We start from the raw sequence: 21,468 nt of genomic DNA, 5'->3' as shown, positions 1-21,468 counted from the left end.
AGCTCAGCTTCACCCACTGTTGGTAGGAGTTGCCCCGGTTGCACTCAGACGTGCTAAGGAGAAGCAATGTGTGCTAGTTGTTTTACTTAAAGTTTTATTTCAGTCCTGAAGCTGAAATGTATGCAATCAAATATTCGAAAGACTTTTAAGGTAACTTTATTCCAAGTAACAAATTGATCTTAATTTTTCTCCACTATTATTTTTCAAGTCGATACTTCAGAAACCTGAAGGTCAGAATGAGCCTTTGTTATTTCAGCCTACAGAACATGGCTTGGGGGGTAACCTGTTAACCAGCAGAGGTGGAGTGAAACCTGCTGCCCTGGGGTGCTTGAAGAGGTTAGCAGATGAGTTGTTGGCCCAGTTGATGTTGATGGCAAAGTTTCTGTTTCAGCTAGGATTTTATTCTGATTTGAAATTAAGAGAAGGGTAGATCCTCATTAGTGTAATCAGCTTAAGTGGGTTGACTACTCTAAAGCAATTTGTTTAATTTGTTTGAAACATGTTCAATTTTAGCTATAAATGTTCAGCTCTCGCACAGTTGCTATTTATGCTGTTTATCATGTAATTTTGATTCAGTGATTTGTAAAAATAAACCTTTTTGCTCTGGAAGAGAATCTTGTGACAGCCTGTATCCTATTCATCAGTGCTGCTTTAATATCTCACAGAACTTTTTGTGCATTCATGCTCCAGAGGCACTGCCGTGGCTCTGGATGAGTTTTAAGAGGACTTGTTTGTGCAGCTCGTCGCGTGTTTCCTGCGTCCAGCATCAGCCGCTTCCTTGATGTCAGAGTGCTCCCCTTCCCTCTGTCTTTGGGTGTCTCATTTGGGCTTTCTTAGATGTGTCTCCCTCTATAATAGTTCCCAGCTTTGAAACCTGCACGGGTCTTAAGAAAACGATCAAACTTTAATTCTTTCTTGAAATTGAAGACCTCAGCTCCTCATTTGCCTGCGTGACATCTAAGGGCTACATAAACCAGTTTCCAACGGGAGCAAAGAAATGGTGATTTGGAAGCTAGCAGTTCACCTGTTACAACCTGTGGTTGTTTCTTGTTGAATTGATGTACAAGGACTCTGTTCTTGCACCTCCACAGATGTCACGCATAGCTTTCTGTACTTGCTCCCTCACCTCTTCTTTGGGTGTATTTTGGGTTGTGCTGTTGTACTAGGTTTATTCCTAGGCTCTCGCGTCAGGGCATATTTGCCCCTGCAGACAGTTTCCACTTTGTCCTGCCGCGTAGGGCAGTTGCTACACAATGTTTCCCTTGGGCATACCCTTCGATTGGTATCTGCCTGCCTTTTGCTAGTTGGTAATTGGCCCTGGAAGCGGTTGTGGATGGGCTGTGTGGCTCACACGGCTGACGCCTGACTGCATGGCTGGTTAGAGCACACAGAATGTCCAGTGGGTTGTCAGAGCTGTTCGTCGTGCCACAAAGCATGTGGCAGAAAGACAGCACAACCTGAACTGACCACGGTGCTCTTCTGACCCTCGAACTGAAACTTGCTAGGAGGCGTACTTTTGTGGTGTTCATCCAGTTCAGCTGCAGCTCTCTCCAAGAGGGTTGCTGTTTGTTGCTGTTCCCTTCCACGTGTCCAAGCTCAAGCAAACACCAAGCTTCTTTGGTCAGCCATTCTCCTGGCCACGTGAGGCCAGCAGGGCGGTGTGAGGCTGGGGTCCCTTTGGTGGCAGCCCCAGGAGCTGTGCAGTTTCAGCGCTTTGGGAAACCTGGGGTTGGAGTCACTGGAGCCTGGTGGTAGCAGTCTGGGTTTTGGCTTTGATGTCTGCGTTTGTCTCGTTCCGGCAGTGATGCTTTAATCTCCGAAGCGCTGTGCTGGGTTTTCGCTGTGCTCAGCTTGAATTTCTTCCAAGACGCTGCACTGCTGAAATAGCAGAATTTGTCCATGGATTCCAGTGCAGTGATCAGTCTCTGTTTATTGGGTTGATAAACTTTCCACAAGAGTAAGGGTGGAGCAGGACCTCTTACACAGAGTCAAGCCAAATCACTCAGCAGCACAATGGAAGCCATTAAGCAAAGTGCACTGCAGGGTGCTGCTTTTCTTTCCGAAGAAGATCCTGCGTGTGTCATACGAATTTTCTTGCGTTAATGTGTTTAGTGCCATGGAGAAGATCCTTGTTTGGATGTTATTCTGTGTGTTAGTTGGGATTAACTGGTCGAGGTTTGTATTTGAAGTGTAGAGTTGTATCATTCAGTCCTTGGGATGAGCCCTGTGCTCTTTTTGGCTTTCCATCTTCTCTGACTGCAAACCTCCCCTAGGACAGCTGCACAGCAGTGTCTTCCTTTGACCTTTCCAACCCTCAGCCAACACAACGGCTTTGCATTAAAAACCTCAAGTTTGACTGCCTAGGCAAAAGATACCTTTTCCTTCATCAGCAATCGATCTCCTTTGTTGGAAATATCCTTCTTAAGTATTTAGGGATCTGTGGGTGGTATTTTTGAAGCTCCTGTGGCTCACTGTGACAGTGGAATTGGTGGGACCAGGACACACTGCTTGCTGCAGAAATAGTCGGGCTGCATTCTGAATGATGGGCATCCAGAGCAGCTGGGCTCTGAACAAGTTACTATGTAGATTTTCTGAGGTTTGTAGGGAGAAGTGGCTCAGGGAAACCTACATCTCAGATACGCATCCTGGAATTATGTAGCCTTATCTGCCCGCTTGGATCCTGCAGGAAGCAGGTACTGCTACTGTTAAAGCTCCTGTTTCCAGCTTTGTCCTTTCCCAAAGAAATACTGAGTATGGACTTGAATTTTAGTGAGTTGAGAGTGTGTTCCTCCCAGCTTCACTGTGCTGACGGTGTGGGGCTGGGAGGCTCTGAAGGGCTGGTCACCATGCGGCCTCGGTCACGTTCCTCCAGATGCCCTCTGAAAATGAGATGTTTGACAGCGTTTTTATTCTAGCGAAGGCAAGATGTACATTCTTGACCGCAGGCACAGCTGGCAGCAGCACGGCTGAAAACCCTCGGAGAAAATCGAACCCTAAAAATATGCCTGAAACTAAAATAACGTCCTCTGCAGGCTGCCACTTAGGATGCTTTTTTTTAATGTTCTTAGCTACAGCTTCACCTTGTGGGAGCTCCTGCCTAGAGCAGAGCCTTCCCGAGGCTTAATCCCACTGTGAAAGTGAGAAGGGCACTCCAAGCTCTTGGCTCGGAGCACTTGGAGCTGATGGCAGAGCTAACTGCAGGGGCTGGGCCCCAGGTAGCGCTCAGGCTTGCCGTGCTTCCTTTCCCACGTGAAACCCCTGTCGTTGGAGCCTGGCTGCCATTTATCTTCCTGGTTCTCGTGTCCAGTAGGAATTCAACTTTAATTGCAGCGGGCTCTCTTTACCAAGTAAGGATGTAAATGTATTCCTTTTCCCTTGCTCTGGGAATGAGATTCTTAGCCTTCCTTAAGAGCCTGTCGGCAAATTTGTTCTCCAGTACTCCATAATTAGCACGCTCCTTGCCTGACTGGTTTCCTTCCGGTTTGCACTTTTCAAGACTGTTATCATGACGTAGAAATCGCGGTGCAAATATTGTGCAGAGAGCTTGAATTTAGAAGTCTCTGTTTTAAGCTTGTCAAGCCTGCAGCACAGGACTGATGGCGTTCAATTGCCATTTGTGTTTATTTGGGGATTTTGGAAAATGGTCAGGGCTGCCTGGGTCAGGTTCCACCGTTGCTTTTGGAATCGCTTCCATGTCAGACAGCCCTGCTTTCTCAGAGGATGCTGCTGCTGTTCATGCTCACTACTGCATAAAGCAAAGGGCAATAGCCTCCCAGGCTCAGGAGGAGCCTGGTGCTGGGCAGATGCTGGATGTGGGACACGAACTCGGGTTGGGCTGGGAATGCCTGCAATACTCCATAATATCTCACTAATGCATCCTGACGACTGATGCCAAACATGATCCCCTGAGCATGTGATTTAACGAGATTAAAGCCATCCTTCAGTAATCTTTGTCGAGCTGTATTTTGTTCTTTTCATGTAATTCATGGGAGTATAAAATCTGCAATATTTAAGCTCTGGTAATCTCGGTGCCTCATTTATTGTATTGTTGGCAAGTTGATTAGTGCCATTGGGCAGATTAACGAGCTTTCCTGAACCTGTAGGTGAAGCTGCTCTGCTTCTGACACGCTCCGGTTCTGGCGTTCTCTGCCTTTACCTGCGTTGGGCTCGGCTGCCTGGGCACGTTGTGGGCAGATACACAGCCAGAGCCGGGTACACAGCTGCACCAGCAGCCCAGTTCTGGTGGCCGATGATTAGCAGAGGAGCAGTTAGCTCTGCGCTGTGTTCTGCCCTGGATGGACTATGATTGTTTCTTCGTGGTGATGGATGAAAACATCAATCTCTGCTCTTTCTTACGAATATAGTGCAGGCAAGCTTTGTGTGACCGTGCTGTGTAACCCCAGCTGGGGATTCGCTTGGTTTGACTGCAGCCCTTTTTCAAACATACCTCGTTCTCGTTTTCTGCAAGGGCTTTGTGTTCCTGGCTGCTCAGACGAGCGCCAGCCCGTGGCTCTGCCTGCTGCCCAGTGCGACGCAGGGAGCACCGAGTTGGTTATGCTGAGGCCAAACCTTTGTGCTTCCAGGGCCAGGCGCTTTCATGTGGTCACGTTATTGCTTTGAAATCCATTTGTCTAATCAAGGGTGTAGCCGAGCAAAGCCTGCACTCATTTGGCCTTTGGTTCATTCACAGTACATGCTGAAACTAATTTGCTTGCCGTGTAAGATCAGAAAGGACGCTCGAGATGTGAAAACCAAAGCTTTGCACAGCAAAAGATTTGCACCCAGGAGAAAGGGTGTCCATGTTGTCCCAGTGACTGATTCCAATCCTTTTCATATTCTTCCAGCTGAAGGGCTTCCCCAGGTTTATTATTTTGGACCGTGCGGAAAGTACAACGCCATGGTACTGGAGCTGCTTGGTCCTAGCTTGGAAGATTTGTTTGACCTCTGCGACAGGACGTTCACTCTGAAAACGGTATTAATGATAGCCATCCAGCTGGTGAGTAAAGCGTTTGTGTCAGCTCTCTTAGCCAGCCAGTTCTAAATTAGCTTGGCTTCGCCAGAACAAAACCTCGAGTGGAAAATTGAGGTCACAGATGCACGGTGTTGATCCACACTGACATGGTTTTGGGTGCACAACATTGTGCTCCTGTGGCCAAGCAGCCTGGTTTTGTTTGAGTGCTCCTGCATCATTGTAAAACCAGTTTATAGTCTTTTTGATTAAATCAGATGGCAAAGCCTTGCATACAGTTTGTATCCCTTTTCATTGACTCCAGAAACAGTATTACTGTTTCGGGCAACTCTTCAGTGTTCAAAAAAATCATTGTTGGTCTCATAAGCGGTGAGAACAGAGTAGCAACGTTGGATATGTTTTTCAGTATGTTCATGTAACATAAGGCAAAATTTGGGTTGAAACAACATGCATCAAGTTGAATTTGACTGACTTACATTTCTTACAGTAGTGTTAGAGACATGTCCTAGTACTTACAGGAGTAATTTTATTGCAATGCTGGGGAGATGAAGCCTAACACAGCAGGGTCCTGCCTTGTGCCAAGCACTGGGGTGGAAGATCAGTTCTGTACTGGGAGGATCTCCATTGGCACCAGCTGCCCATCCTGTGACCTGGCCTGGCCTGCCTGCTCACCAAGACACCAGGACCAGCGTGGAGAAAGGGGGCTCAGAGTGAATCATGGGGACAGGAAAAGCAGTCCCACATGGAACTGGGGTTCTCTGTAGGCAGCACTTCTCCTTTTTCCTTGGGGAGATGTTTGAGGACCTTACAATCTTTTCAGGAAGAGGTCATGAGATACCAGCGTGGACGCGCGTGTTTAAGGAGACAGATTTAGCATCTTCACAGGTGCTCCATCTCCTTTGCCAGAACGGTTTCTGGGAGGAGGGCTCGGCTGTCTCCAAAGTGCTTTCTGAAGGGGCTGGTGCTTCCTGCTCCACTGGGACAGAAGCCCTTTGGGGAATGTTGTCTTGGATTTCTGCTAATTCCTGTACTAAATCATTACCATTGCTGTGTCACACTCCAGTGTGAGAGAGACATAAAAGAAGAGGAGCTGAGCTGTCACTTTCAGTGGTGGTTTTGCCTCCATAAATTGTTTTGCTGTTGTTTTTGAGCAGCCAAGGCTGCTTAAGCTGCTGTAATTCTAATCTCGGTCATGAGGAAGCGTGAAACTTCACTGCCAGAATGCAGCGCATCGCACAAGCAGTGCCACTCTGCTCTGGTGTTTGAGATGCCTGGTAAGGATGCCCAACATGCAGGCAGACTTCCCACCGCGTGAGCAGCCTGCTGCCACCCAGACAGCAGGGAGGAGCACCTTGCTGCCTCAGTCCCTGCTGGAGGGGGGAAGGAAAGGTTCTCTGTGGTTGTTTTCGCACACGTGCTGCAGGAGGACTCCTCTGGCTGATAGGAGCTTTTGGGCGCTGCTACTCCACAGTGTGTGCATTTCTGATGCCTCATGTTGCTCGGCTGGGAGCATCGCGTTGGAACCACTTCCTCCAACCTCTGCGCACAGCTGAACAGACGGAGCGTCCCTGAGCTGTGCAACGCAGGGAAATAAAGCAGGTGGTCACTGAGGCGCATAAATCAGAAGTCATGCCTTGGCTGCGCAGGGCTGACAGCCATCAGCTCCCTGCTCCTGCAGACAGAAGCGGGGCAGGCGTCCTGTCACAGGGCATAAGGCGCACCGCTGCAGCAGGACATCTTTCTGACGGGGAAGAGCCTCTTCCAGCCGTCCCCAGCAGCACAGCAGGAAGTGTGCAGGCAGGTGGAAGGAAACCCGCCTGTGCCTGTCTGCGGCGGAAGCACAAAGAGCAGGTTCACCAATAGCTCAGAGTGCTGCTGGAGTGCGTTGTTCCACCCAGCATCCTCGCTGTCCGGGTTTTTGTACGAATTGCTGTCATTGCCATTGGCTGTTGCAACAACTGGGCTTCTTTGGTGGCAGAGATGTACAAAATGAGCCAGTCAGGCTCTGCTTGAAAACCTGTTCTGCACGGAGGGGTCAGGAAACCCTTTGTTCCCATTTTAAGGGTTGCAGTTTAATTTGAGCTGCCTCCTGACATACCTTTCTGTCTCCAAACCTGCTGCTGTGTCACATGTGACTCAAGACGTGAAGAATGGCTGAAGTGCGGAGCATCTGCAGCGTCCTGGAAATGATGAGCAGTAATGGCTGGGAGCTGTGCAATCCATTTTCTCAGCGCATTGAAATAAATCACTGCTTAAAACGAGAGGGGAGAGGAGCGGTAACACAGAGTTAGCGACACAAAGGAGAGCTGCTTGCAGGCCTGCTCGAACATCATTACACATCATTTAGGCATTTTCTGAAGCAAAATTAACAATGCACACTGAGTGAGGTGTGTTGCGAGAGCTGAGGCGGCCCTTCTTCCCTTGGAGCCAGGCGTCTGGCTCTTTGCTTGCTCCTCGGTGGCAGAACACAGATAGTCAAAAGCTGAAAAATACTCCAACCAATTCTGCTTGACGACTGGTGAGATTAATTATTCTTTTTAGTCGGCGTTGAGGAGCGTAAGGCTTCCGCCTGCCCAGATCCCCCCCTCCAGGGAGAATTTGGCATGTCTAAGACAGCATATGGGTTGAGGGAGGGAGGTGGTGAGGCGCAGAGCAACAAGGGAGGGCTGTGGGTAAGGGAGGAGCTCCTGGTAGCCGGCTTAGCATGTTTAAAATCAATACAAAAAGGCTGCTGCAATTCTCCATGGAATCCTTCCAAGAACGCTGTGCTGGTGGTAGCATTACAGAAGAAAGGGTTCTGTTCCCTTTCAGATGAAGTCAGGGAGCACAGGGAGAAAGGTGGGGATGGCAAATTCCTCTTCCAGCTGTGCAATGAAGAATGCCACTGCTCAGGCAGTCACCGGTGCCTCATTCTGCTCTGTTGGTACCACTTGCACAGTGCCTGTGTGTGCAGGTGGCAGCGGGTGGCTTGAGGAGGCTTTGTGGTGGGCTGCAAAACCTGGCTGCTCTGTTTGCAGGAGAGCAGCTGGGCTGCCTGGGAGTAATGTTTGCTTCGTCCTTTTGCAGATCTCTCGAATGGAATACGTGCATTCGAAGAACCTCATCTACAGAGATGTCAAGCCAGAAAACTTCCTTATTGGCCGGCAAGGCAATAAGAAAGACCACGTCATTCACATCATAGACTTTGGATTGGCAAAGGAGTACATTGACCCAGAAACCAAAAAACACATACCTTACAGGGAACACAAGAGCTTAACTGGAACGGCGAGATACATGTCCATCAACACACATCTTGGCAAAGGTCTGTACGTTCAGCACGAGCTGTGCTGGTGCTGGGGAGCTCTGATGGTAGCTCAGCTTATGGCTCCGTGCCCTTCATACCTTTGCTAACACAGCATGGCGATGCCGTGAGGCTTTTGGGGGTTTGTTGGTTGGTTTTTTTTGAGCAGTTGAGACAGCCAAAAGTGTTGGAACTGGAAGCCTTGTAATTATGGTTTTTGTTAGGAGCAAAGCAATAAAGGTAGCAGTCCTGCTCTGATAAAAGCAAGTGGGCAGGCAGTAATTGCCACACTTAGTGGCGACCAAGGAGATCTTTATAGCACAGCCCCACACCAGCGCCTTTCAGTTTCAGTTGCTGTTCCCTGACCTAATAACCGGTTGGAGAAAATGAATAATGGCTTTCCTTAATGATAGAACTAATTTTAAACCCATCTTCTGTCTCCTCACTCGCTGCCTTGTATCCTTGGAAAATTACATCTTTGTGGCTGAAAGGCAGAAGCCCTTGTTAGATGTTTATAGTCCTTTAAACTCATGAGAGTGGTACGGCGGTGGCACAGGGACGGGTCAGAGAGCCTCTCGTTTTGGGGAGTGAGAAGAGATGGGTGCAATTTCTGTTTCTGAGGAGACTGGGGAAGAGATGGAGGAAGTGAGCGGCTGCAGATGGGAGCACCGCAGGGCACTGCTCTGCCACCACCTACCGGCCAGCTGGCCTCCAGGCTCCGTGTGCTCCGTGTTCTGTGTGCGAGGGAGCCTGGGGGAGAGCAGGTCGCTGCCGCTGGGAGGCAGAGACAGTTGGTGAGCAGCGCTGGGGGCCCCGCGCTGCTGGGGAGCTCTGGGACCATTCGTCCAGCAAGCAGTGATGCCAACAGGACAGCCTCCTGCTGCTCAGGTTGCCTTTGTTCTCCCTTGTATCCTGTGGCTTGTTGGCAGTGTAGGCCACGTTTCGGTAGATTATTTTAAAGGATGCCTTGCCCTTTGCTCGAGGCCTCCTTTTTATGTTTTTTTACCTCATCTATAATCATAACATCTGCATGGCAACAGCAGCGAGTGTTTCACGAGCAAAAGCAGTGCTAAAAGGAGCTATTTTTAACCTTCTGTGATGCACTGGGCTCCAGAAGCAGCAGGAGATGGCTGGCACTGTGTGCATGTCAGTTCCCACAGCTGGCTGTGAGTGTCCCCTGCCCGCTGCTGCGGGGCTCAGAGGAAGTAATCCAGCACATCCTTTGCACACAGTGCTGGGCATGCTGGCTCCCAGCTCCTATCTTCTAGCTGATCCGTGTGTTTCATGTTCCTTGTAACGAGTTCCAAGTTCTTTTGCACAAGCCCTGAGATTGCACGTTTGAGAAATATGTAGATGTGGCACTGAGGGACATGGGTTAGTGGGCAATATTGGCAGTAGGTGGATGGTTGGACTAGATCATCTTTTCCAACCTTAATGATCGTATGATTCAAGTGAGCATTCCTGCTATAGCTTTCTGCCTGAAATCCCTTTTCCTACTGGCCAGATCCATTTCTGCAGCCGCAGCAATAATTTGTCATCTCTTCTGTTGCAGAGCAAAGTCGTCGAGACGACTTGGAAGCCCTTGGCCACATGTTTATGTATTTCCTCCGAGGCAGTCTGCCCTGGCAAGGACTGAAGGTAGGTTTGAGTCTTAAGTTTTGCCCATTGAAACTCACTTTTCTGCCCAGATGTGAATGTGTCAGGGGAACATATGGAAAATCAGGGCATAGCAGTCCTGTATGTCTGTGAAGTTGAATACTAAGGTGTTAGATTTACCTGCAGAGAAGATGCCAGGCCTGAAGTACATTACCTGTCACTGCAGATTAGTGTTAGCATCACCGAGTCGGTGCAGCTCTGCAGGGAAGATGCGAGCAAAGGAGCAGCTGGGACAGGGAGGGCAGCAGTGGGGCTGCTGAGCAGTTGGAGCAGCTTAGCTGTAATGTGCACCTGCCCAGAACACAATGGTTGTTTATGAAATTCCGGTGATGGCACACAGTGCCCCAGCTGCATCCAGGGTCGTGTTTGTAACAGGAGCAGTCTGATGGTTTTAGATTTGCCGAGAGACTTTAGCCTGAAAAGCTGCTTTTCTGGCAGAAGTATGGAGCTTGGCTTCCCTCCAGGAACAGCGGACATTCAGTGCTCAGTTCTGGATTGTAAGTTTATGAAATGTCATCTACAGTGCCGAGGGCTGCGAGCAACTGAGTTACAACAGCCGCAGCTGACATCCATCAGCAGAATGCCATGTGCTGGCTCCCAGCTGCTGCTGGCTTCATCTTCTCTTCTCCACCACCTTCCTGATCGTGCAGCTACATGTTCACCTCTGAAGCTGCACTGAGTGAAGGGATGAGGGTGACCAGCTTAGGAGGTTTTTAGTGAAGACAGCGACTCCTTTTAGGCCTGTTGGCATGCTGTGAAAAAAACAGATGAGTTTTTGGGCTCATTGTCTTCAGCGGAGTGCTGCTGTGGCCAATGGCATGATAGAACCTGCTAAGCTGCTTTGTCACCATCTATCCAGAGTTAACCTCAGCTTTGCCTTATCAACACGTGTCAGAATTGTCAGCAGCAATGCAGAAAACACAGAAGGGATTTTCAAGCACTGAAATGATCCTGAAAGGGCTCAGAACCTCTCTGGCAATAGGTGCACTTCCAATGGTAAATCTATCAGTGTTATTCCATTACATATTTTATTTCTTTAGTTTGAACTTAACTGCTTTAAATCAATCCTATAAACTACTCTAAAATAATTCCAGGTTTAGACAGGACTGCAAAATTTTCCTTGGATCAGTGCTGAGTTAGTGAGAATTAGTTGTTTGCTCCTTGAAGTCTTGCATTTCTTTAGCTTCAGAGCACACCCAAATTCTTCAGCCTGAAAACGTGGCATCTTCACGCTTGTGGGTTTCCTCAGCCTACACTTCTGGTCTCTACTGTCAATGCTGAGGTCTTAAGAGGACATCTTACAATGCTAATTGTATTGCTGGCAGGTCTAATTGGCATATTTTGAAATGGAGGCAGTGAAACCTGTTTGTAGGGTGCCAACTGGAGCAGAGTGCTCTGCTTCAGGAGCGATTCAGGTGGGAAAACAAACTGAAATGTGTGTCATTTTTCTGGATGACCAGCTGCTTAATCAGTGCTAAGTGACAGGCACTTGGGGGTGAAAGAAGTAGCACGGGGTTTGGGAGAAGTGTGACTGATATAATCTGGTTGCTTGACTCTGTGGTGGCATTCTGTTACGCACAGTAAAAACATGACATGTCAAAATTGCTGTCACAGTTTAACTGCTTTTGCAGTTGCTTATGAAGCTGTCATGCTTGCAGATGGCTCTCAGCCTAGGACTGCTCTTTGCTGGAGTGTCAGGATACTGATGTGCAATTGAAGTATATGCAGCTTTAATTTCTTGCCCCAGAAAAGCTTCCCTATACCAGGACTGGGCTGGTAAGAAATGAGCCCTGTGAACACAACCAGCGTGCTTCCTTTCAAGTACTGAAGGCATCCTGAATGCCTCTCTGGATGTTCTGTGCTGACTGCATGTAAAGCACACAGTGAAGATAACAGCAGGATAACATACTGTAATCTAGAATGCAGTTCAGCTCCAAGTGACATCGCCTGCTACCACCCAGAATCAGCATTAAACACCTTGTTTTTCTTCCCAGACAGCATGGCGTTTCTCACACGGTTGAACTCTTTCCCCACAACTGTTTTGTCTTTGTGCACTGCAGGCTGACACCTTAAAAGAGAGGTATCAGAAGATCGGGGACACAAAGCGAAACACTCCGGTTGAAGTTCTCTGTGAGAACTTTCCAGGTAAAGTGCTGATGGGGTCACTGGAGACAGACATACCTTGTTGGATATGATAGTTCTGAGCAGCTCTGGCAGAGAGGATTTCAGTGATGTACACGTGTTATGTCGTTCCTCAAGCAGGAAAACAACTGGGGCTGCTGCTAGGAATTATCAGGGCTGGGAGCTTGTGACTGTGACTTGCTACAAGCATAACTCTTCCCACTCTGCAAGCTGGGCAGTGTCCGAGTGCCCCATGTCCCTGCTTTTCTTCCTTCCCGCAGAGGACCTTGTTGTCTTCCCTCTCTCAAGTCCCTGTGTTGGCTCTACTCAGTTGATTTGTTTCCAGTTGAAAAGACTTACAGGTGCTAAAATTTTAGGTGCCCAGCTTAGAAGATGAGATGATGTCACTGAATTCCACCTTCTAACAACGGCTTCAAGGAGAGCTTTATTAAGGGTGCACTCCTAGCAAAGTTTGGCAGCTTTTCTCCAGTTCAGCAGAAGTCCGTTGCAGAGCTGGGAGAGCAGAGTATGAAGTGAAAGCCCTCCCGGGGTGCAGTGCAGCCTCCGTGCAGTGCTTTCAGTATTTTGTCTACGAGGTGAGAAACTGGACAACAGGGAGAGCACCCAGGTCCTCACAGTCAGCCCCGTTCCTGTTGGAGCCGTTCTCATAGACTCACAGAATCATTACGGTTGGAAAAAACCTCTAAGATCATTTAGTCCCACTATCAACCCATCTCACCATGCCCACTAATTCGTGTCCGTGGCTCTTTACCAGCACAAGGAGCAGCAAGTCTGGAAGGAATTGTTGTTCAGGTCATTCTTATTTCCCAGACACGTTTCCATCCCAAATCCACCAAGCTGCAAGCAGAAAGACATCAGGTTGGCTGTTCTCATTTTTGCTCTTTTCCCCATTCCTTCCCTTCCTGGTGCTCCTTCCTCAGAGCTCTGTCACACATGCAGGTCTCAGCTGAAGGGAGATGAGGCAGCTTCTTTCCCGCACTTGCCTGAATCCCGTTGATCCTCCATCTTTCAAAGACAACAGCAGGAGGAGGAAATGACCTTTCTTCTTCTTTTGCCTCAGTGTGACAGACAAGCAGCCAACCATAGGCGTAGCTAACCGTCACCAAGCAGAGCTGCTTTTATTTTTGTCAGTTAAAGGCAAAAACTGAGCTTCTTCCTGCAGTACCCAGTCTCATTCCTCGTGATGAGCTCTGCTCAGAACAACAGTCCTGTCCTGGTGTAGAAATCACTGTGTCTATTTTAAATGTCTATGAGCTGACGTATGCGTGAGCATCCTGTAGGCAGGCTCAGAGAGCTGCCCTGTGTTGTAGAGTGCATTCTAGTGTTTGTTTTTATACAAGAGTATAGAGTGAAGCTTGCTGTGGAACTTGCTGGAGGTAGAGCAGCAGCCCTCTGCAGCAGGTGTGGGACTCCAACATTGTTAGAGATGTATTTGTATCGATTTGCATTGTGGACTGCTTCTAAAGCAGTAGTTTTTAAAGGAAAGCCAAGGTTAGCAGCAGCAGCCCAGGCAATTCTCCCTACGTGATGCTCAGTGCTGCAACACAGGCCTTGCTTTATAGCAGCTCATTCAGAAGATTCAGAATGAAAGCAAGCTATTATTAGGCTTTGGGCAGGGCCGGAGGGCTCTAGAGAGCTGAGTGAGGTTCATCAAGCAGCAGGAGGCTGGGTAGGTCACGGGGGGTGAAGGCCTGCAGGCTCTCCTCAGCTCCCATCGATCCGCCTGGCTGAACTTGGCAGAGCCTGGGCAGCTCTGGGGTCTGCCCCTGGTCCGGCTGGGGGAACTGTCGTGCTCTGTGCCGTGGAAGGGCCTTGTTAGAGTTCATTGAAAAGCACCTTTCCAGCGTGTGCATGTATCGCGTGCCGTGCGCTGAGAGGCTTGTAAGTGATGGAGCAACGAGTGGGCAGAGCTGACACTGCTTCCTTCTCCCCTTCTCCAACAGAGGAGATGGCCACATACCTCCGTTACGTTCGGCGATTAGATTTCTTTGAGAGACCAGACTACGACTACTTACGAACCATCTTCACAGAGCTGTTTGAGAAGAAAGGCTACACCTTTGACTACGCCTATGACTGGGTCGGCAGGCCAATTGTAAGTCCCTCCTGCAGAATGCAGGGCCTTGCTGCTCTCGGTTTGTTCCAGTACTGCCAGTTAGTGCCAGTTAGTGCCAGTGAGTGCCAGTGAGGGATCAAACCGCTCCCTTCTTTTCTGGAGCCAGCAAGTACAGGCTCAGTGCAGAGAGAAGTCCTGGTGCTGTGTTAGGGGGTTCTTGTGGTGCCATGAGTTATCCTAAGGGGCAGATGGCCCCTTGCCACCAATTTGGGTTCGCCTTGGTGTGGCATATTCAGTGCTGACTTCCTCCCTTGCAGCCACGAGCAGGACTGGACTTAATTTCCTCTATCCTAGCACATGATTTGAAACCTTTGGTCATCAATATCTGAAGACATCCATCTTACAGCTGGAACCCATACTTGCTTCCTCAGCGCCCAGCATAGCAGCTGAGTTGTCACAGAGCAGTACAGGAAATGTGGGCTCTGACAGGTGCTCAAAAACAATACAAGGAAAACCCATCGTGATCTCTAAAGATCCCTGGGCTTGCCCTGCTCCAGGGGCTGAGCCAGCTCTAAATATGGCAGGGCAACGTGGGAGTATCCAAGCTGCTCTTAGCACCAGATGGGACATAACTGTGATCTCAGTCCATTACTCCTGTAGTCAAAAGCGTTTGTATTCAGGAAGGCCTTCGCTCAGAGGTGTGTCACTGGGAAACCTGATGAAACGTCTGAAGCTCTTCCGTTGGCTGCCCATCTGATCTGTGCCTGTGCTGCAGCCCATCGCTTGGTGCCGCTCCGCTGACAGCCTTCCTGCTAACAGCCAGTCGCTGTGCACCACCAGTGGCAAAGGCAGCTGTAAATTAATTGTCACTGGTGCCAGATAAATGTGTCACTGGTGCCTTCAGAGCTGAACCTGGTACCGCTGCCAGTGACTTCCATCCATCTGTGTTTAGCATTACCAATGTTTTCTGTGCGCAGAGCACTTCATTTTAGTAAGAAATCATTCCCTTTGTCAATCGTGATTTTTGCTCTCATTTTTGTTTGATTACAAAGACAATTGATAAAAAGCACCTTGTAAGACAAGCTTGCTATTGCTGACAGCTGCAGTGGTTGCTATGGAGATTTTGATGTTGTGAGCAAGGATTGTGACTTTGGTGAGAATAGAGCAGATGAAGCCTTAATTTTAACACATCCTGTTTCTATGCAAGGGTGGTTTTTAAAAGGAACAAGACAGTGAGCTGAGGAACAGAAGCCTGTATGTTTTGCATACACTTGTTGCATTTGCGACAAGTGCGGTGCGATCTGACACTGGAAGAGATTCAGATGTATCTTTATAGTTCACTTTCCTACAAGGTGTTTGATGCCGGTATCCAGCAAGCAGTCACATCACAGGCGTCCCATGGCTCTTGCTGTAATTATGCCCGTTGCTGCCAGTACCTTTGGGCAGCGTTTTGACGTCTTCCTGCGCTGTTTGTGCATGATGGGAGCCGACCTGACTTGTGTCCTAACAAACACCTTGTTTTCCAGCCTACTCCGGTGGGATCTGTTCACGTAGATTCCGGGACGTCTGCAATAACGAGAGACAGCCACGTCCATCGGGACCGGCCGTCACAGCAGGCCCTGCGCAATCAGGTGTGTTGGCAGCACTGCCTCGCTTGGCATCCTTCTAAATTCCCCTTGGTCTGCAGAACAGAAGCCCTGCCGGTTGGGGTAGCTGGGGCTGATTCTTGCCTTTGTGGCAAGCGTGTTTCTTGCTTAATTTAGGAAGACTTTGGTCTGAGCAAACTTTTCTCAAAGCAACGAATGGCTGAAAGAGCGGTGGAATTCCTCCAGATTGTGAGCAAGTGGGGTGGAGTAAGATGTGTGTGTTCCATGGACATGCACGGCATCCGGCTCAGGGTGCCCCGTCAGAGGCACTGTGCTGCACAGCAGAAAGGACTGCCAGCGCAGGGTCCTTTGGGGAGGCTGGGCGTTGTGGTCCAGATAAACTGCAGGTTTATGAATTTCCCCCTTTTTTCTTTCTAGTGGTAATATTGGTGTTGAGAGTCTGGATTTTCTTTATTAGCAAAGGTGCTCAGAAGTTGAGTAGATCTCCAGCTGCCGGCTCCTAGCTGGAGCTGTTGGTGCTCTTGCTTCCCAGTGAGTGGTTCTGGGCTCGCTCTGCTCCTCTAACTGCTGTGTGCTGTTCTGGCTGTGTCTGTGATTCCTGCACCCACACAGCTCACGCGAGCTGGGCCTTGTGGGCACAGAATTGAGTGTGAGATGCAATAACCTGTCTGGGCTCAACTCTCCTTGTTCCATGCAGCTGTGCTTGGAGTGACAGAACACCTAATACAGACTGCATCAAAAGCTTTCAGCTACAATCAGGATGAATATTCCCCATTAGAAGTGTTGCTTGTAGGAGGCTGCACTGTTTGAAGCATGTGTGCAGTACTTATGCATGCTTATTAGTGTGGACTGGGTTGACAGTAGTAGTAAAATAATGTGCTTTATTATATTGCCTGATGAATGCATTAACTCCATTTTAGGTGGCAGTTTGTAGTTGTCTGCTCTGACAACAGATCTTCATGCTGTGTACAATCAAGGCATCTCGTTCTCTTTGATGGACAATGACGCCTGGCTTCATTTTCAAGCACATTAGTTCACAAATGTTAGTAGATAGCACAAAGACAGCTGTCTTATTCCCAAAATATTATTTGGACAGCATTCAGTGTTTGTTCTTCTAAGCCTTTCAGTCTTAATCATAGAATCACCAAGATTGGAAAAGACCTCTAAGATCATCCAGTCCAATCATCCGCCAACCACCAATATATCCCACTAAACCATATCCCTCTGTACAACATCTAAGGTTTTTTAACATCTCCAGGGACAGTGACACCACCTAGGCAGCCCATTCCAGTGCCTGACCACTCTCTCGACTTCCTAACATGCAACCTCAATCCCCCCTGATGCAATTCCAAGGCACCTTTTGTCTTTTTTTTCTCCTAAACATTACTGAGGATGTTCAGTTATTCAATAGAATCAATCACAGAATGGCTTGGGTTGGCAGGGACCTCAAGGATCACTGTCATTTAGCCCCCCTGCTGCAGGCAGGGCTGCCAGTCGCACGATCAAGTGGTGGATCAGGTTGCCCAGGGCTCCATCCACCTTGGCCTTGATCACCTCAGGGATGGAGCATGCACAGCCTGGTCCCACCTCCAGCCTTAACCCACCGGCCCTCCACCTGCTCGACTGCTCCTCAGAGGCAGCTCCTTGCAGTCCGTCCACTTCTTAACACAGAGGCCATCACCTCCACCCCCTCTACCTTGCCTGCCCTTTCTATAAAGCTCATAGCCCTCCATCGTGGTATTCCAGTTATGTGAATCATCCCACCACGTGCCTGTGATGGCAAGAAGATCAAAGTTTCCCAAGTGCACTACAGTCTCCAACTCCTCCCTCTTATTCCCCATGCTGCATGCATTGGTATAGAGGCACTCCAGCTGAGCTTTCAGACACACTGCCTTCCTAGAGGAGCCTTCCCACAAACCTCAGGGACGGATCTGAGCTGACAGCATTCCCTGGCTCTTCTCTGTTCCTCAGCACTACACCAACCCCCCCAGCAGCTCCAGTTTAAAGCTCTCTCAGTGAGCCCAACCAGCTTGCTGCTCCTCCCTGTCAGTTGTGTCCCATCCCATGGTTCATTGAAGGTATGTCGTGGGTCATAGAAGCCAAAGACCTGAGTGTGACACCACCCATGCACCCTGTCATTCAGCTGGTCCGTTCTCCTCTTCCAGACCTCGGTCTGCAACCAGGAGGACTGAGGAAAGCACCACCTGCATTCCCAATCCTTTTAGCATCTTCCCAAGGCACATAAAGATTCCTTGACATTTTTTTCCTTCCCTGGTCGCAGCCTCATGCAACCCAGCTTGAAGGACCAGGTGGGGATAGTAGTCCTCCAGCTTTATCCTCCCCAGCGTCTTCCTCCTGTCCCAAATGCAGGCACCAAGCACATATCAGACCTCTCTAGAGAGCTTATCTGGGCTGCAGATGGGCACCTCAGTGCCCCTCAGCACAGAGCTGCTTTGGAAGTCACAGATACCTTCTTCTCTCTCCCACACCATAGGTTTTTTATCAGGTATTTGGGTGTAGAACCTTAAGACAGAAATCTGGCTCTGGTGTCATCTCACGCCTTTCCTGCAGAGTGCCTCCAGGCTCCCAGACCATGCTCTCTGTGCTGACAGACATACAGCTCCATCAGCTGACCTGGCCAAGGAAACTGGCAGTGCAGTGTTTTGTAGAAAGCAGCACTCAAGATATGTAGTTCACCAACTTCTAAAACTCCATTTAAATTCTCCAGTTGTTCTTAATCTTGTGACCTGCAGCAACTGAAGAAGAATTTCAAGGGAAGTGCTTCTCCAGTAACTCCTTTGAATGATACCAATAGAAAAGGATAAGCAGTGTCTCAGGCTGACAGAACAAGCATTTAACAAAAAGATTTACAGGCCTGCATGAAGGCATCTCTAGGGAAACGCTCCCTGTGAAGTGGGTTTGTTGACTGCTCAGGAGGAGCTGCACTGCGGGTCACTCAGGGACGGACCCAGAGGTCGCTCACAGAGGAAATGATGGTGCTTGTTTTATGGCATGCGAGCAGAGTGCTTTTCTGTTCTGCTTCCTTTTGCAAATGCTCTCGTTCCAGTTTGGTGGCCAGTTAGCATTGTACAAGTGCACAGGAAGGTTTCTGGAGTCATCCTGCGTGGAATTGCTGGCAGCCCCTCCCTCTTTTCCTGGCCGCACAGCAGCTCCTCTCTGGCTCTGACCAGGGCTCAGGCTCATTCGTGTGGCTGCAGAGAATGACTGCATCCAGCAACACAGCCATGCCCTTAGTAACGTCGTGCTGGACTCCATTCTGTGCCATTAGCGTGAGATCTGACACACATCTGTCTGCCTCCCTGTCCTGTGCTTCCAGCCTTGGCAATAAGTTCCTTCAGCTGATTGTTGGGTTTGGCTGCACAGAGATGCTCATTGCCCTCAGATGAACACTGGGTGTGTTGTCATCGGTGCTGGATGACCTGTTAGCAGCCTCGTGTGCAAGTGCAAAGTGGTTCTTCTAATAAAACAAATCAAATTCTAATAATTTCCCTGTATACAGTTTGCATCTACTGGAGATGAAGTCAGCGGAAGTTTCTTGTTTACTGCACTTTTGAGTAAAAAAACAAGTATTTTAGGGAGGTCAGTCTTGGGTATCTCAACTTGCTGCCATGTCCAGGGCTCTGATGTGGGCCCTAGCAGACAGGGTGAAACATGCTGCCAGCATGGTTATTGCTGTGCTGAAACACATGCAGGCAACGCTGTGCGTAGAAATAACTTCTTGGATAGATGTGAGCTTTCTTGTTGTTTATCACCTACAGAAGGAGTGCACTCCTGCAGTGGGTAAAGCTGAAGGAATGTATGGTTAATACTTGGTAAAGTTAAGCTGTAGCCTAGCTGTCTAAATTGCCTTGCTGTTTTGCAAGAAAAACCTACAGAGAAACAAAATGGACTAACTCACTAACAGCCATCCTCTCATTTCTTCACCTCATTCACCTTTTGCCCTCTCTTCTGCTTCTCTCCTGCTTCTGGACTTCGAGCAGGCGTCATCCGATCGCCGAGGAGAGTGGGAGATCCAGCCCAGCCGGCAGACCAATACCTCGTACCTGACATCTCATCTGGCTGCGGATCGGCACGGAGGATCAGTGCAGGTACCTGCTCCTCCGTGTCAGAATCTGTGCGTCACTGAATTGCAGTTATACCTGCCACTGCGAGGCCAAATGCCTGGGAAAAGCCAGGTGGCTGCTGTAGACAGGGAGCGTGATGTAAAGGCTTCCCAGGAACCAACAGGAGACAAGAACAGACAGAAATTATTTCACAGGCTTCCCGTTCCTCCAGTATGCCTTGTTGAGACGGGTGGAGATGCATCACGTGGAACCGTGCTGTGGGGGAGCTTTGTTAATGGGGAATGTCTTGTGTTTCAGGTGGTTAGCTCGACCAACGGGGAGCTGAACGTGGACGACCCGACGGGGGCACACTCCAATGCACCTATAACAGCACAGGCAGAGGTGGAAGTGGTGGAGGAAGCTAAGTACGTTGGCTTTACAAGCAGGTTTTCCACTGGTGTGGTCATTAATCTTCCTCCTGTGAAACAAGTGGGGGTATCTACCCACGGGGAAGTACTCGATGCTCGTGTCCCATGCCCTTTTCCTGCATATTGCTGCTTTTGTGCATGGTGCCTTCAGTGCTGCTGCTGCTTTTTAAACTTGTTGTGGCTGGAGAACATAACTCTTACTCAGAGCATGTGTTGCAAAACAGATGGTAGCACAAGTACCAAAGTAACATGGATAGATTGCAGGAGCCTCCAAAGGGAGAACGCTCTGTATGCTCATGCTGAGTGTAGGAGTAGCTTGAGCACAACTCAGTGAAGAAATTGTTGGTCTGAGTTCACACTTCATCTGTGGCTGCAATAAGTAATGCCAGGTATCCAGAGTGGTATGACAGTAATCCTTTCAGGGACTTGGGGTTTTCTCTGTGAATTCTCCCAGTCCAGTGCTGAGAGAGAAACCAGTAACAGCCCTTCTGCTGATGGGGAGCCGTGTGCTCGCTTTGGGCGGACCTCTCCTCTGTAGCGTGTGGCAAAGAGTGAGAAGCGACATACATAGTTGCTGCTTTGACCATTTTGGCCTCCATTGCACACGTGCTGCACCTGGCGCCATCATGTCACCTTTTGCATGACCCTCAGCACGGGACCTTCTTGCTGCCCCTGAACTAGAGCAGGACCCCAGCAGGTAATCCCAGCTTCCCCATACGAGGGGAAGTGGGTCTGGAGCTGCCCCCAGACTGGTCAGTGCTGTGACATTGCTCCAGTGCCTGCCTTGGGCAGTCTTGGTGGTGCTGGTGTGGCTTGGCTCAGCCCTCTGCTAGGAATGATTCATGGAAGGGTAAGAAGGAAAACAGGGAGGTATGAGAAAGGATGGAAATGGCTCTGAAAACTATCCATCAGGCTGGAGCCTTCTTGTCACTATTCCACCTTGTCACCATTGTGCTGAAGGTCCTTTGCTGCCTGTCCTTCAGAAAGCACTTCTGTGATCTTCCTTGGTGGGAGCTGTGCATGATCCTGGCAGCTATTTGAGCAAGCAGTGGATGTGCTTTCTCCTCCCAGCCAAAGGAGTGGGCCATGATTTTGGCACAGGCTTCTCCTAGAGCATGGTGGGGAGGGCAGGTCTTGAGGTGCTACTTGGAGAGTGGGCAATATTCCTCTTAAATTTGGGTAGTGGGGCCTGCAGAGGCCACAGGTTCGGTGTCACAGGCTGTGTCTTGGTCAGGACTGAAGTGGGGCTTCCCAGGCACATGCTTTGGG

The 21,468-nt window shown here is 49.3% G+C and overlaps 1 protein-coding gene across 3 annotated transcripts in view; it reads left to right on the top strand.

Moving 5' to 3' along the window:
- The window catches only part of CSNK1G1 (casein kinase 1 gamma 1), an 84,261-nt gene that overhangs the window by 58,341 nt on the left and 4,452 nt on the right, over positions 1–21,468 (top strand). For all 3 annotated transcript variants that reach the window (XM_042824058.1, XM_042824059.1, XM_042824060.1), the window contains 8 exons: positions 4,845–4,996; positions 8,036–8,270; positions 9,802–9,887; positions 11,966–12,050; positions 13,991–14,139; positions 15,627–15,731; positions 19,709–19,816; positions 20,090–20,196. In XM_042824058.1, the coding sequence (XP_042679992.1) occupies positions 4,845–4,996; positions 8,036–8,270; positions 9,802–9,887; positions 11,966–12,050; positions 13,991–14,139; positions 15,627–15,731; positions 19,709–19,816; positions 20,090–20,196 (1,027 nt within the window). The remainder of the gene's footprint in view (positions 1–4,844; positions 4,997–8,035; positions 8,271–9,801; positions 9,888–11,965; positions 12,051–13,990; positions 14,140–15,626; positions 15,732–19,708; positions 19,817–20,089; positions 20,197–21,468) is intronic.

This window comes from Centrocercus urophasianus, unplaced genomic scaffold (assembly GCF_019232065.1).
Source record: "Centrocercus urophasianus isolate 14NV4802_14NV808 unplaced genomic scaffold, USGS_Curo_1.0 seq_23, whole genome shotgun sequence".
Classification (NCBI taxonomy): Eukaryota; Metazoa; Chordata; class Aves; order Galliformes; family Phasianidae; genus Centrocercus; species Centrocercus urophasianus.
Note: the sequence above shows the minus strand (reverse complement) of the source record. Positions and strands in the feature narration are given on the sequence as shown.